Here is a 14,572-nt window from a genome sequence, read left to right as displayed (position 1 = left end):
TGTTAGCCGAGCTAACTAGACCTCTGCAGTCCCTGCCCCCTGCTTCAAATCAGCCAATGAGAAGAGCTCTGGGTCCTGAACCAACTATTCACACACTACAAGAAGTGTCTACAGAGGAAATTAAGTTCACCCCCAATGAAAACCGGGGACATTTCATTGGGGACAAAGTTTTTTATGACTAAATAAATCCAGGCTAATCTTCCTGTGTCACACTCTTTGTCTACTTTCAGGACTTAATGTGTAAATATCAACTTATGTTTTGAGTCATTTTTATAAATCAATGTAGAAAAGTCCTAAAATGATCTTTTAACTCCTTTGATTATGACGTAGTGACGTTAACAAAAAGAAATCACACCTTTTTATTATTAGTGTGTCGCGACAACTTTATTAATTACATTCACTGTTGTATAAATTACCTTCTCTTTACATCATTTACATTTTATTACAGCGTCGTTCAGCAGCAGGAGGCACTTTAAATGATTCATGGGAACGTTTCTACTTCGCTGTGAGTTTCTGTTGAATGTGTTTGTATCTCAGCAGCTCCTCGTTAGTAACTGATGGCTTAAAGTTCTCCAATGCAGTAGAGAAATCCTCGACGGACAGGAGGACGGGGGAGTCCTCTGAATCCAGACCTGAGAGAGAAGGAGGGAAGGAGAGAGTTACAGACTGAGCCTTAGATTTAGATTCAAACCCTCTAGTTGAAGGGAAACAGTTACAGACCAGATGACGTGACGATATATGACCTAAACAAATCTGGTTCTGCATGAGAATGAACACATAAAAAAACTAACGTCCTGGAGGTTCTAAAAGTTCTAACATTTTATTTCTAAGGACTCATGAGCCGGTATCTTTAAATAAAGGTTAAATAAATAAACTACCGGTGGTGTTTACGTCACATAATAATAAGATGACTGTTAATTTATCCCCTGAGCTGAGGACGACTCCTGGAATCAGACGTTTACTAGCCAACAGAAAAGAAGTAAATGTGTGAAAAGAAGCACATTCACACGTAGCAAATGTTTAAATGTGTCAAAATGATTCTTTGTTGATGGATTCAAACCCTTCATAACGTTACATTTATACATTTATTTCTTTCCACACGTGTGGAGTTTGTTACCGTCGTTGATGAGAGAGACCTTCCTCCTGATGGCGGCCGTCATGGCGTCTGAACACAGGGCGTACAGGTCGGCGCCCGTCATGTGGGCGGGGCAACGACCCACCACCTCCTGCAGGTCCACACCAGGGTCCAACTGGAACCTGGATCACAGTTAAACTTTAGAGACAAAGTCCTGTTCTCTCATCCATCCCAGACCACGACTGTATTCCCAGAGATCTAATGAGTTCATCCTAGAGGACAAAGTCTAAGAAAACTAGTTGCGTTTCCGTCTCTCTGTGGACGGTCTGGGTCTCCTTACTTTCTGAGGACGGCCTGGAGAACCTGGAGCTGAGAGACTCGATCCTCGTTGATTCCAACGTAGACGAGTTTATCAAACCTGAACAAACGTAAAGAGTCATCTCATATTTATTAGATTCATTAACAGATATGATAACTCATTATTTATTACAGATATGATGACTCATATTTATCGGACTAGTCTGACCTGCCCGGCCTCAGCAGGGACTGGTCCAGCAGGTCTGGACGGTTTGTGGCTCCGATGATAAAAACCCCGACAGAGGAGTTGAGGGCATCGAGCTCTGAGAGGAGCTGAGACACGACCCTGGAGACAGAGACGGGGATTCAAGCCAACGTTACTGACACAGAGAATAAAGAGAGAGGGACTCAAGCCAACCGCAGTGACACAGACCTGTCCATCACTCCTCCAGAGTCTCCACTGCGCCCCCTGCTGGGAGCCAGAGAGTCCAGCTCATCGAAGAAGACGACGCAGGGAGCAGCTGAACGGGCTCTGAGGAAAACTGATGGAAACACTGAGTTAAAGCGCTGCCTCCTTCCTGGTTTAGGATGTTTTTACATGTTTGTCACATTTAAATGTTTCACATCAAACTAATTTAAACATTCGTCAAAGACGACGATACAGTTTTTAAATGAAGGTTTTTATTATTGAAGGGAAACTAGATCCAGACCTCCACGGTCCTCAGGTAGAATCCTAAACCTAATAACTGGCACCTACAACTACAATCCACATGGTCCTGATCCTTCGGTTCTTGTAACTGAGCAGTGGTTCTGGTCGTGAAGTCCATCTTAGTCCGGTCTCTTTCTGAACTCTGACCTTAGCTGAGCCCATGAGGCTGCAGGTCTCTGGATGTTGTTGTGGGTCTCTTGTGACCTCTTGGATGAGGGGTCTCTGAGGGGTCTCTGAGGGTCATTGGAGGTGGGCTGGCCTCTCCTGAGAAGGTTCTCCATGGTCCCTCCATGTGTGATAACGGTTCTCACTGTGGTTCCCTGGAGTCCCAGGGCTGGGCTGGGCAGGTCCCTGGCTGTGGCTACAGGAAGTGGACTCAGGTGAAGAACCCTTTTACCTGAGGACCATGGAGGTCTGGATCTAGCGTCCTCTCTGTAACACCAGATGTTCATGAGGGAAGTAAATTGGAGACAAACCTTCTCTGATGTTTTCTTCGCTCTGACCCACGTACATGTTGATGAGCTCTGGACCTTTGACACTGGAGGAGACAGAGACAACACAGCTCCTCATATCAGAGTCACAGAGTCTAGAGTCAGACTAACAACACTGAATGAATCCTTCAGTTAGTCCAACTCTGACAGACTCAGGTTAAATTAAACACGTGGTGTTAGTGTTACGGTCCAGATCTGTCTGCTTCTAGTCATCTGGTTCTTCCTTCCATCTCCACAGCTCTGAACCAGGGAATGGATCAACATGGGAATTCTACGAAGGGGTTGGTTTAGTTTCAGCTTTAAGTTCTACCTCACTGGAGTTCTTGTGTTCGGGTTTTATTTGTTTGTTTGTTTGCAGTGCTGATGCTAACGGAGCTGATGCTAACAGAGCTGATGCTAACAGTAGTAACCAGACTGATTTGGTTCAATTCAATTCAATTAAATTCAGTTTGATTTATATAGCGCCAATAACAACACAAATCGTCTCAAGACGCTTCACAAAAACCAGCCTGCAGCCTCCAGAGCAGCCTGAGGGCGACAGGGGCAGGTGGCAGTGAGTGTTTAATTAGCTTAGCCTCCTTAGCTCTATAGCTGCATGGATGGAAGTGAACCTTCAAAATGTCGGACACCAAATGTTTGTCTAAAGTTTGTCTAGACTTCACCTCTAAAGATGCAACAAGGAGGAAACACCTGGAATTAGATTCAACATCTGAGATGTAGCGTCTTTGATACCTGACAGACCCCACAACACTGAGTTATTATTAATGTTATTATTTCTTATTTATATTATTTAAATTAATTTCCTGTTCAATTAACACGTCACAAAATGCCTTGAAAATAAAAAGGCGCCATTTTTGGACAAAGTTTTTATGTTTTCATTCTTTAAGCACTGGCACCGTTTCACAAGATAGAACCTGGACCAGACCCGGACCTGGTGTCCTTTACTCCAGACACTCACAGAGCCCGGGGTCACAGTCTGTAACCACCAGTAGATATTAGACTGCCTCCATCAGTCCAGGGACCTGTGCACTTTTAATTAGACCATTCACATTTGAATATTCACTCAATGATTCTTGCACTAATTATTGTTAATAGGCGCGTTTTATGTCATTGTTTCTCTGCTACAGTCTCAATGAAGCTCGTCACCTCCATATTCTATATTTTATTGTTGCCAGAGGTCTAACCCTACCTGAGGAAGGTCATGGAGCACTCGGTGGCCACAGCTTTAGCCAGGAGAGTCTTCCCCGTCCCTGGGGGTCCGTAGAGGAGGACACCGGTCCGGTTCAGACCCAGAGCCAGGAGCTCTGGACGCTGCAGAGGAAGCTGGACGGTGTCTAGGATCTCTCTCTTGACCTGCTGCAGACCTCCGACATCCTCCCACCGAACACTAGGGATCTGGTCAGAGACAGAGTAACAGCAGCCGGGTTAGACCGGGTCACACGGAGCAGAGGACGGAGACCAGAGGACGGAGACCACTGGACCACACACACACAATGAGACATCCTCTATCTGGTGACGTCCTCCACGTCCCCCAGTCTGACTCCACATCAGACCTTTAGAGGCCCTGTCCTGTTACCTTGGGGGCCCCGATGGCCTTGGACTGGGCGTCCTGCAGGGTCTCCAGGGCCGAGGTAAAGTCCTGGTTCTGGATGGTCACTCCACTGGAGCACAGATCCTCCTGCTGTCGACCAGCGCTGCACAGACACCACATTCATCAATCATTACCCCATCAACCACCCCCCCGGCAGCGTCTAGACCTGGAGTCGGTCCTGAGAGTCAAAGGTCACATGATGAAGAGGCTCAATGGTCTCACCAGGACTGGATCAGCCTCCTACAAGCAGCTCTACCCGCCTCCACCAGCAGAGCCCTCACATCCCCCAACACGAAGCCCTGCAACCACAACCACACAGCAGCCGGTCAGAGAATCCTCCGGACCTCCGAGGGTCCAGACCCCCGAGGGTCCAGACTCCAGAGGGTCCAGACCCACGAGGGTCCAGACCCCTGAGGGTCTCAGCCTGGACCCACAGGAGACGTGATTCAAGTCAACATCATCATCCTGACTTTAAGACAAAAACAGACCAACCACTATTTCTGTTCTCACACAATGAACATACGTCATGTTTTACTTTTTAATTCTATCCATCATGTAAATATATATACATACATATATAGATACACACACACACACATATATATATAAAATCCCTGTAATCCTGATATGGCTAAAATATCAAATCACGATTCTTTAAAAATAAAATCACGGTTTCGATTTTATCACGATTTTAAATTGAAAAATGAAAAACAGACAATTTAGTCCAAAGAACTTTTCTAAACCGATTTTATTTTAAGTAGTCGCAGTTTTGCCTGCATGTGCAAACAATCAAGTTTAAGGTAAACAACAGCAACATCCTAATAAAGTGCACTCTTGCAAAAGCAGTAACAAAGTTTTCTACCGTCTTGAACGGGACCATATCTTTTGTAAGTTAAAAGGTAACTGCTTCTATTACCTCCTTCTATCGCGTGTTTGACTTGTCATATAGAGTTTCCTTTGTTAAACGCCTGTGTTAATGTTGACTGTTTGGGTCTTACACGAGCTGCTGCCTGTGGTTTACTTTACTCTTTTTACTCACCCACTCATGTGGCACCGCTATTCCTATATATATGAACTCTATATTGTTCTGTCTCGTTGTTCCACTGGTTCCTTTAATTGACTTCGTTAACAAATAAAGTTTCTGAATGTGAGTGAGTCCTGGATCTGTGCAACGCTTTCAGGTTTTCTTTTAACTATCCTGTCTCTTACTGTTTTAGTGGTTAGTATTTTATTCATTTATTTATTTCACTTGATGCTCTCAGGCCTGCGTGGTCACCATCTGATTGTTCCTGTTCTACGTTAGTTTTAGGGTTTTATTCACCTGGTGGTGGTGGAGCTAGCGTGATGGCTACGTACCGCCGTGAGCTTGGAGAGTCTCTCCAGGCTGACGTCCCTCCCCAGGTGAAGGTGACGGCTCAGGCCCCCCAGCATGGACAGCCTCTGGTCCTCAGTAGGAGTCTGCATCTCCACCTGGTGGACGAACGCTGCCATGACACCAGGGGACAGGTCTCGAGGTCTGCAGACTGAGGCCACCACCAGCACCCTGAGGCAGCGACAGGCCGTTAAACTTCCTCGCAGACACACAGAGAAATGAACCCACTACGACAGCAGACTGGGCCCGGGGGGGCGTCACTGACCCGGGGGGGGAGCTGCTGACCAGCCGGCACAGCGCCGCCTGGATCCGGCCCTGGTCCTCGGACGCTCCTGCAGGTCTGACGAGGAGCTGCATGTTCCTGAGCAGCAGGACGCACGGCTGCACAGAGTCGGCTCGATGGAACACAGACGCCAGCTTCACCTCAGACGCTGCAGGGCTGTCAGCGCACACCGTCACACAATCCACCTGGACTCACACACACAGGTACACACACAGACACACAAGTACACACACAGGTACACACACACACACAGGTACACACAGGTACACACAGAGGTACATAGATATAGATATATCAGGACAGATGTAGATATACCAGAAAGGACAGATATAGATGTATCAGAGAGGACAGATATAGATGTACCAGAGAGGACAGATATAGATATAGATATACCAGAGGACAGATATAGACGTACCAGAGAGGACAGATATAGATATAGATATACCAGAGGACAGATATAGATGTACCAGAGAGGACAGATATACACATACCAGAGGACAGATATAGACATACCAGAGGACAGATATAGACGTACCAGAGAGGACAGATATAGATATAGATATGCCAGAGAGGACAGATATAGATATAGATATAGATATACCAGAGAGGACAGATATAGATATAGATATACCAGAGAGGAAAGATATAGATATAGATGTATCAGAGAGGACAGATATAGATATACCAGAAAGGACAGATATACATATATCAGAGAGGACAGATATAGATGTACCAGAGAGGACAGATATAGATATACCAGAAAGGACAGATATAGATATACCAGAGAGGACAGATATAGACATACCAGAGAGGACAGATATAGACATACCAGAGAGGACAGATATAGACATACCAGAGGACAGATATAGATATAGATGTACCAGAGAGGACAGATATAGATATAGATGTATCAGAGAGGACAGATATAGATATACCAGAGAGGACAGATATAGATGTACCAGAGAGGACAGATATAGACATACCAGAGAGGACAGATATAGACATACCAGAGGACAGATATAGATATAGATGTACCGGAGAGGACAGATATAGATATAGATATACCAGAGAGGACAGATATAGATATAGATATACCAGAGAGGAAAGATATAGATATAGATGTATCAGAGAGGACAGATATAGATATACCAGAAAGGACAGATATACATATATCAGAGAGGACAGATATAGATGTACCAGAGAGGACAGATATAGATATACCAGAAAGGACAGATATAGATATACCAGAGAGGACAGATATAGACATACCAGAGAGGACAGATATAGACATACCAGAGAGGACAGATATAGACATACCAGAGGACAGATATAGATATAGATGTACCAGAGAGGACAGATATAGATATAGATGTATCAGAGAGGACAGATATAGATATACCAGAGAGGACAGATATAGATGTACCAGAGAGGACAGATATAGACATACCAGAGAGGACAGATATAGACATACCAGAGGACAGATATAGATATAGATGTACCAGAGAGGACAGATATAGATATAGATGTATCAGAGAGGACAGATATAGATATACCAGAGAGGACAGATATAGATGTACCAGAGAGGACAGATATAGATATACCAGAGAGGACAGATATAGATACAGATGTACCAGAGAGGACAGATATAGAAACAGATGTACCAGAGAGGACAGATATAGATACAGATGTACCAGAGAGGACAGATGTAGCTGCTGTACCTTCAGCAGGTGGAGGTTCAGTCTGTAACTCGCTGCTCTCACCACCGTCGTCTTTCCACTTCCTGCAGGACCATGAAGGAGGACGGAGCATCCAGACAGAGAGCTGCTACACAACCACACACAGACACACACCCACAGTTTGTTTCTGCAGTAACTGACGCAGTGTGTGTGTGTGTGTGTGTGTGTGTGTGTGTGTGTGTGTGTGTGTGTGTGTGTGTGTGTGTGTGGAGGGGGCGGGGTTACCTGTGCTGCAGGTGGGGCAGGATGATGCTGCTGAGGAGGTCCACGGTTTTGTTGAGGCCTGGAGGAGACAGACTGGTCCAGAGAGACGCCCCCTCCACGGAGCAGCTGGGGACGGGGCCACTGGTGGACGTCCCCTGAGGACACAGAGACCCCCCCACCCCCATGAACAACTGACCGATCAACTGAAGCAGGACTGGTTGTAAAGGACAGTGAAGCTGAGGACAGCCCCCATGAACTCCCCCCACCCTGTATGAGGCGTGGGGGGAGGACGGACGCCAACGGACTGAAGACAAAATAAACTACTGGTCATTTACTGGTAACATGGACAGATGAGATAATTGAAGACGTCCACACAATAATCTATATTCACCAAGTACAGGGAGGTGTGCAGCCTGTCTGCCAGGTAAGCTCCTCCTCCTCCACCTTCGTCTCCTCCTCCGTCTCCTCCGTCTCCTCCGTCTCCTCCTCCAGATGGACACACCTTCTGTACTTTGAAGAACAGCACTGGACACCTAACGGAGGTCAGAGGTCATTTATTTATCAGGAGTTATTCTTTATGAAATGAATCTATTTAAACCATAATATGAATCCTGACGTCACCGTTAATGTGAAGAACATACATCATTTCTATAAATGACACTAAGACCTTATTAAGGTTTTACTTTCAGCTTCATTCAATAACCAGAGCCGACACCTTCCTCCTTACCATCCTTTCAAAGTAAAATGACCTCAGTCAAACATGTGACAAAATGTGAGAATAAATATTTCAGAGAACCAGTCATTCCCCGTTAATATTCATTTTATTACTATTGTTACTATTACTGTTGTTATTTTTATTGTTGTTGTTATTGTTGTGGTTGTTCTTGTTATTATTATTGTTGTAGTTATTGTTGTTGTTGTGGCTGTTTTTGTTATTGTGGTTGTTGTTATTGTTGTTGTTGTGGTTTTTATTGTTGTTGTGGTTGTTGTTATTGTGGTCGTTGTTGTTGTGGTCGTTGTGGTTGTTGTTATTGTGGTCATTGTTGTTGTGGTCGTTGTTGTTGTTGTTATTGCTGTTGTGGTTGTTATTGTTGTTATTGTGGTTGTTGTTATTGTTGTTGTTATTGTTGTTGTGGTTGTTGTTGTGGTCGTTGTTGTGGTTGTTGTGGTTGTTATTGTTGTGGTTATTGTTGTTATTGTTGTTGTGGTTGTTGTTATTGTTGTGGTTGTTGTTGTTATTGTTGTTGTTGTTATTGTGGTTGTTATTGTTGTTGTTGTTGTTGTTGTGGTTGTTATTGTTGTTGTTATTGTTGTTGTTATTGTTGTTGTGGTTGTTGTTGTTGTGGTTGTTGTTGTTGTGGTACCTGTCGGGCCCCTGGGAGCTGGTCTCCAGGAGGTCCGGATGGTTTGGGACCGTCAGGACGTCTCCCTCTGCCACCAGCCTGCAACAAGTCAGGATTTATTTAGAGCCACGAATCCAGACCCAGAGACCCCCTCTGGGACTCAGATAGACCCGGACCCCCACCCCCTGACCTGGGGGTGCTGAAGTGGTGGCTGAGGAGGTGGTCGTAGCCCCCCAGGCTGCTGTAGAGAGGAGAGGCCAGAGGCTGGATGTGCAGGTCTCTGAGGAACCGGGGTGAAGCTGAGAGGCAGCAGCTGGTGGAGCTCAGACCTCCGGGTCCTGGTCCTGGTTTCCACCTCTGGGACAAGACCACATCAACAAGGAGACGTCAAAATAAGAGCGGTGCTTCTGACATGAACCTTTCAAAATAAGAGCAGTGCTTCTGACACGTTTCAAAATAAGAGCAGTGCTTCTGACATGTTCCTTTCAAAATAAGAGCAGTGTTTCTGACATGAACCTTTCAAAATAAGAGCAGTGCTTCTGACATGTTTCAAAATAAGAGCAGTACTTCTGGCATGAACCTTTCAAAATAAGAGCGGTGCTTCTGACATGTTCCTTTCAAAATAAGAGCGGTGCTTCTGACATGTCAATAAAGTCTAATATGTGTGTTTCATTGATTGTGTGTTGTTGTGTTGTGTTGTTATATGTTATGTGTTGTATGTGTGTGTTGTGTGTGTCGTTGTGTGTCGTTGTGTCTGTGTGTGTCGTTGCGTTTGTGTGTGTCGTTGTGTCTGTGTGTGTTGTGTGTGTGTGTGTGTTGTGTGTGTGTGTGTGTGTGTGTGTGTGTGTTGTGTGTGTGTGTGTGTGTGCTGTGTGTCGTGTTTGTGTGTGTCGTTGTGTTTGTGTGTGTGTTGTGTTTGTGTGTGTGTGTGTCTGTGTGTGTCTCTGTGTCTCTGTGTGTGTGTGTGTGTGTGTGTGTGTGTGTGTGTGCTGTGAGTGCTGATTAAACCTGTCATTACTAAATAAAGTCCAGACCTTGATCCTGAGGGGGCGGCTGGAGACCGGGACCACGTCTCCCCGGCTCAGGTTGAACCACAGACTGGGGGAGATGAAGCCCAGGTCATCGTGGACCTGCAGCTCTGGACTCGGTGTGAGATCCACCACCACCACAGAGACGGGCCGGTCTCTGCAGACCCCGCCCCCCAGGTCCAGGTCCGTGTCCCCCGTCCTGGGGGGCGTCCTGGGCCTCCCCAGCCGGACGCACTCCAGGTTGAAGAGCCCCAGCCTCAGTAGAAGACGTCTGCTCACAAACAAGCAGCCGTCCACGTCCACGGCGGCTCCCTGTGGACCACCGACCCCGGACCAGCGCTGGGTGTCCACCACCACGACGTCCACCCTGCACTCCAGGGCCTGCAGGACCCCCGAGACCCCCGGGACCCCCGAGTCCAGCATCCGTCTGCTGGTGAGGAGAGACCGGACGCCCCCGAGGCCGTCGGCATAATGAGCAAAGTCTGAGACACACAGTCTGGGTGGGGCAGGGGGGGCCACAGAGTCCACATGGTCCACAGAGTCCACATGGTCCACATGGTCCACAGGGTCCCAGTATTCAGTCAGAACCACGGAGGTGGTGGCTGTGATCGTCCCCTGTCTCACTGGACTGCACTCCAGCACCATCAGATCCAGATCCAGATGATCCTGAACCTGGAACACAAACGGGTCTCAGTGATCTGTCCCCTGAAAGGACCCATGGACACATCATTAGAGACACTTAAGAGACACAACAGAGATACACGTGGTCCTATGAACCAGGGTGGACTCGGTGGACACACTCGGTTGGTGTCTCAGTGGACGACAAGGAGACACCATCCGAAGACATGATCCATGCCGCCGTTGCTATGCAACCGACCAAACATCACCATGGATACTGTATGGAGTGTTTTCATGCATTTTTTCATAATTCTAATTCTGTAATTGTTTTGATGCACTTTTTATTTTACTCATTTTATTTGATCTTTCTTGTGTTTCCTTTTATATGCGACGAAGATGTTGAGACAAAGTAATTTCCCTCGTGGATCATTAACGTCTAAGTCTACAAACATAGAGGCATCAGAGACACAACAGAGACACATCAGAGACACAACAGAGACACAACAGAGACACATCAGACACACAACAGAGACACAACAGAGACACATCAGAGACACAACAGAGACACAACAGAGACACATCAGAGACATTAGGGACATAACAGAGACACAACAGAGACATTAGGGACATAACAGAGACACATCAGAGACACAACAGAGACAACAGAGACATTAGGGACACATCAGAGACACATCAGAGACACATCAGAGACACAACAGAGACACATCAGAGACACAACAGAGACACAACGGAGACACAACAGAGACATTAGGGACATAACAGAGACACAATAGAAACACATCAGAGACATTAGGGACACAACAGAAACACATCAGAGACACAACAGAGACATATCAGAGACATTAGGGACATAACAGAGACACATCAGAGACACACCAGAAACACATCAGAGACATCAGAGACATTAGGGACACATCAGAGACATGAGGCTCCAGTCTTCTATGAACTTTTCACCCTTTGTAAATTCGGACCCCTTTAGACCCGCGGGCCTTATGTTTAGATACTGAATGTGTGGTTTCCTATGGTCCGTTCCTGACTCACCTGTCCCGAGTCTGGGTCCGGGTCCGGGTCCGGGTCCCGGGGCAGCAGCAGCAGCGGGTCTCCCTGCCGGGCCAGCAGCCTCCTCCCCGGGCTGCAGAGCTCCAGGAGCCTCCCTGAGAACTGGTCTCCTCCGGCCCAGCGGAGGCCGTCCCTGCCCCGGGCCCCCAGCACCACCCTGTCCAGGCTGACCGGCTCCAGGACCCGGACGGTCCCGGTGGTGCCGACCCGCTGGAGGCCGTGGTGTCTCAGGAAGAAGCGGCTGGTGAAGACCCGGACCCGGTCCCGGAGCCCGGAGCCGGCTCCGCAGCGCGCCGCCTCCTCCTCGGTGGTCGGGTGGACCCGCAGTAAAATACCGGCCGCCCCGGAGCTGTGGGGCCGCTGCGGGGTGAAGAGGACCACCGGCTCGTTCACGTCCTGAAGGAGGACCGAGTCCAGGTCTGAGTCTAAAACTAAGACATCCAGAGGACTCAGGTACGAGGGGAACCTCTCCAGACAACACAGCTGCACCTCAGCCGCCATCTTGGATCTACGGATGCTGAGTCGCCATCTTGGATCTCCTTCTCTGCCGAGCCGCCATCTTGGATCTCATTCGCTGCTGCAGCATTTTCCTTCTGTCGCTGTGCTGTCTCCCCCTAGTGGACGTGTGGAGGAACTGCAGCGACACCAACACCTACTCCTGGCGGCTGTATTTAAAAATGTTGTTTAAAATTAGTAAATTGTCCTCAGAAAGAAAAATTGCACACATTCTCTCATGGTCTGAATAATATACAGTTGAAAAAAAAGGAGGGAGGGCACACCTGCCCTGACAGGTAGTTTCCTGGTTTCAGTTTAGTTAAATATTCACCAGGATTGTGTCGCAGGTGTTTTTCTCTCCGTGTCAACCTCCGTCTGAAGGTAATGAAGCAGTTTTGAATGTTTTCTTGGTGAACATCAGCTGTCAGCAGCTCAGCTCCAACAGAAGCAGCAGAAATCTGCTGAACTTGACGTTAAACTGAGTCAGAGCTGAAAGGTTAGAGTCTGGATGAGGACTAGTATGAAACTGATCCCACATTTTCTAGAGATCACCTGTGATCACCTGTCTGTTTGAGGCCTTGGTTCATAGAAATGATTTCAGCGGATTTACTTTTCTTTAGAAACTGTCTCTAGAAGTAACTAAGTACTTTTACTCCAGTACTGTCAGATTAGCTTCTTTCTACAGTTCAGGGACATGGGTCAGGTGATCCAGGTGAGGCAGTGTCTCACCTGTCATTATAATGATGAATAAGTTATATTTTTTTATTGGTCTGTGATATAAATGTGGTTTCTGTTTGATTCCAGTCATTTCAATCATTTTTATATCAGAATCTCTGACTTTACGTATTTCCTGAGTAAATCCAAGCAGCAGTGACCTGAGCTTCACCTGGAACTGAGCCAATGTCTCTCTAAGTCACCTGTACGGCCTCGGTCCGTTTATTGGGATCTTTTCTCTGGACATGTGACATTTAGACATAACTTAGTACTTTTACCCCAGTACTGTCAAATCAACTTTTTTCTACAATTCGGGGACATGGGGTCGGGTTGTTCCGGGTGGGCAGTGTCTCACCTGCCCATCATGATGATGAATAAATTTTAAAATTTTTTTCTTTGGGGTCTGTGATAAAAAATGTGTTTTTCTGTTTGATTCCCAGCTTTTTCCAGTCTTTTTAAATATCAGAATTTTCTGATTTTAAAACGTATTTCCTGAGTAAATCCAAGCAGCAGTGAGCTGAGTTTTCACCTGAACTGACCCAATGTCTCTCTAATTTCACCTTAGGGCCTCGGTCCATTTATTGGATCTTTTCTCGGGCATGAAAGATAAAAACAGAAGATTTTTAAAAAATCTCACTTAAACCATTCAAAACAAAAAACCCTTCGGGTTTAAAAAAGGAAGGGGTGAATAAAGGGAAGATTTTTAGTTGAACAGTCTAAATTTTAAAATTAAATCAAATCATCAAAAAATTACTGGATATAAATTTTAGATTTTTTTTTCCTTTTGAGTTGTTGTTTTTTCCCCGGGGTTTCTCTCATTTTGAATAAAGTATAAATAAACTCTCTCTGCCCTCTTATTCTGTCTTTTAACCGTTTAGGGGATGTGACATTTTTTCCTTTGCCCCGATTTTAAACCTTAACCTATATGTGGGGAAAGAACTCTTTAGAGATGTGAAACATAACCAGTCAGTGGGGAAGCACCAGTTGAATGAATGAATTGAAGCGGCCACGGGGTTCATAATTGAAAATCGGGTTCTAAACCACCGTCACTGATCCATTTTCAACATCTCCGGGACTGAAACTGTTTCCACTTTTTCACTTTTGACTCTAAAAACTTTGTGCAGTCCTTTAACCCCTTTTCCATTCCCTGACGACATTAAGGTTCATTAAAGAAGAAAAAAGTAAAATTTTTAACCCTTTTCTCCACCAAAAAACGTTTAGAAATTTTTCCAGATAGAAAAGGATTCATAAATTAATTTTTCTCCCTCTTTAAATGACTTTTTTAAAAGGGAAATTTTTCTGGAAATAAAAAAACCTTTTTCCATTTCCCCTTTTTAATTATTTTCCTTTTTTTTTAAAAAAAAGAGAAAGTAAATTTTAAATTGACATCTTTTAAATGTTATTTTTAAACTAAAAAATTTCAAAGGTCATTTTTCCCTAATTTTTTTCCCAATAAATCAGAGAAAGAAAAATTGAGCGGGCAGATGTTCAATCAGAGTCCAGGTTCCTCGATTTTTAAAAACCAGCAAAAAAGTT

General features: G+C 45.7%; 1 protein-coding gene across 1 annotated transcript; it reads right to left on the bottom strand.

The window, feature by feature from the left end:
* Positions 1 to 356: 356 nt before the first annotated feature.
* Positions 357 to 13,308, bottom strand: pex6 (peroxisomal biogenesis factor 6). The gene is made up of 18 exons (XM_047577517.1): positions 11,810 to 13,308; positions 10,136 to 10,801; positions 9,292 to 9,458; positions 9,123 to 9,200; positions 8,150 to 8,291; positions 7,780 to 7,913; positions 7,537 to 7,642; positions 5,801 to 6,003; positions 5,520 to 5,706; positions 4,386 to 4,462; positions 4,149 to 4,266; positions 3,762 to 3,967; positions 2,558 to 2,619; positions 1,806 to 1,914; positions 1,602 to 1,718; positions 1,416 to 1,493; positions 1,118 to 1,257; positions 357 to 632 (listed from the first exon to the last, which is right to left on the bottom strand). The coding sequence occupies exons 1-18, from the start codon at positions 12,326 to 12,328 to the stop codon at positions 496 to 498; spliced, it is 3,246 nt and encodes a 1,081-aa protein (XP_047433473.1). The 5' UTR covers positions 12,329 to 13,308; the 3' UTR covers positions 357 to 495.
* Positions 13,309 to 14,572: the final 1,264 nt, after the last annotated feature.

Source organism: Mugil cephalus, chromosome 2, assembly GCF_022458985.1.
Source record: "Mugil cephalus isolate CIBA_MC_2020 chromosome 2, CIBA_Mcephalus_1.1, whole genome shotgun sequence".
NCBI lineage: Eukaryota > Metazoa > Chordata > Actinopteri > Mugiliformes > Mugilidae > Mugil > Mugil cephalus.
This window is presented reverse-complemented; position numbering and strand designations above follow the sequence as displayed.

Bases quoted from the DNA above. Each gene is read 5' to 3' on its own strand.
- pex6 (XM_047577517.1), bottom strand. From the start codon at position 12,328: ATGGCGGCTGAGGTGCAGCTGTGTTGTCTGGAGAGGTTCCCCTCGTAC. The intron at 8,292-9,122 runs GTACCACAACAA...GACCTCCGTTAG, and splicing joins AGCTCCCAGGGGCCCGACAG to GTGTCCAGTGCTGTTCTTCA. The intron at 1,915-2,557 runs GTTTGTCTCCAA...TGTTTCCATCAG, and splicing joins CGAAGAAAACATCAGAGAAG to TTTTCCTCAGAGCCCGTTCA.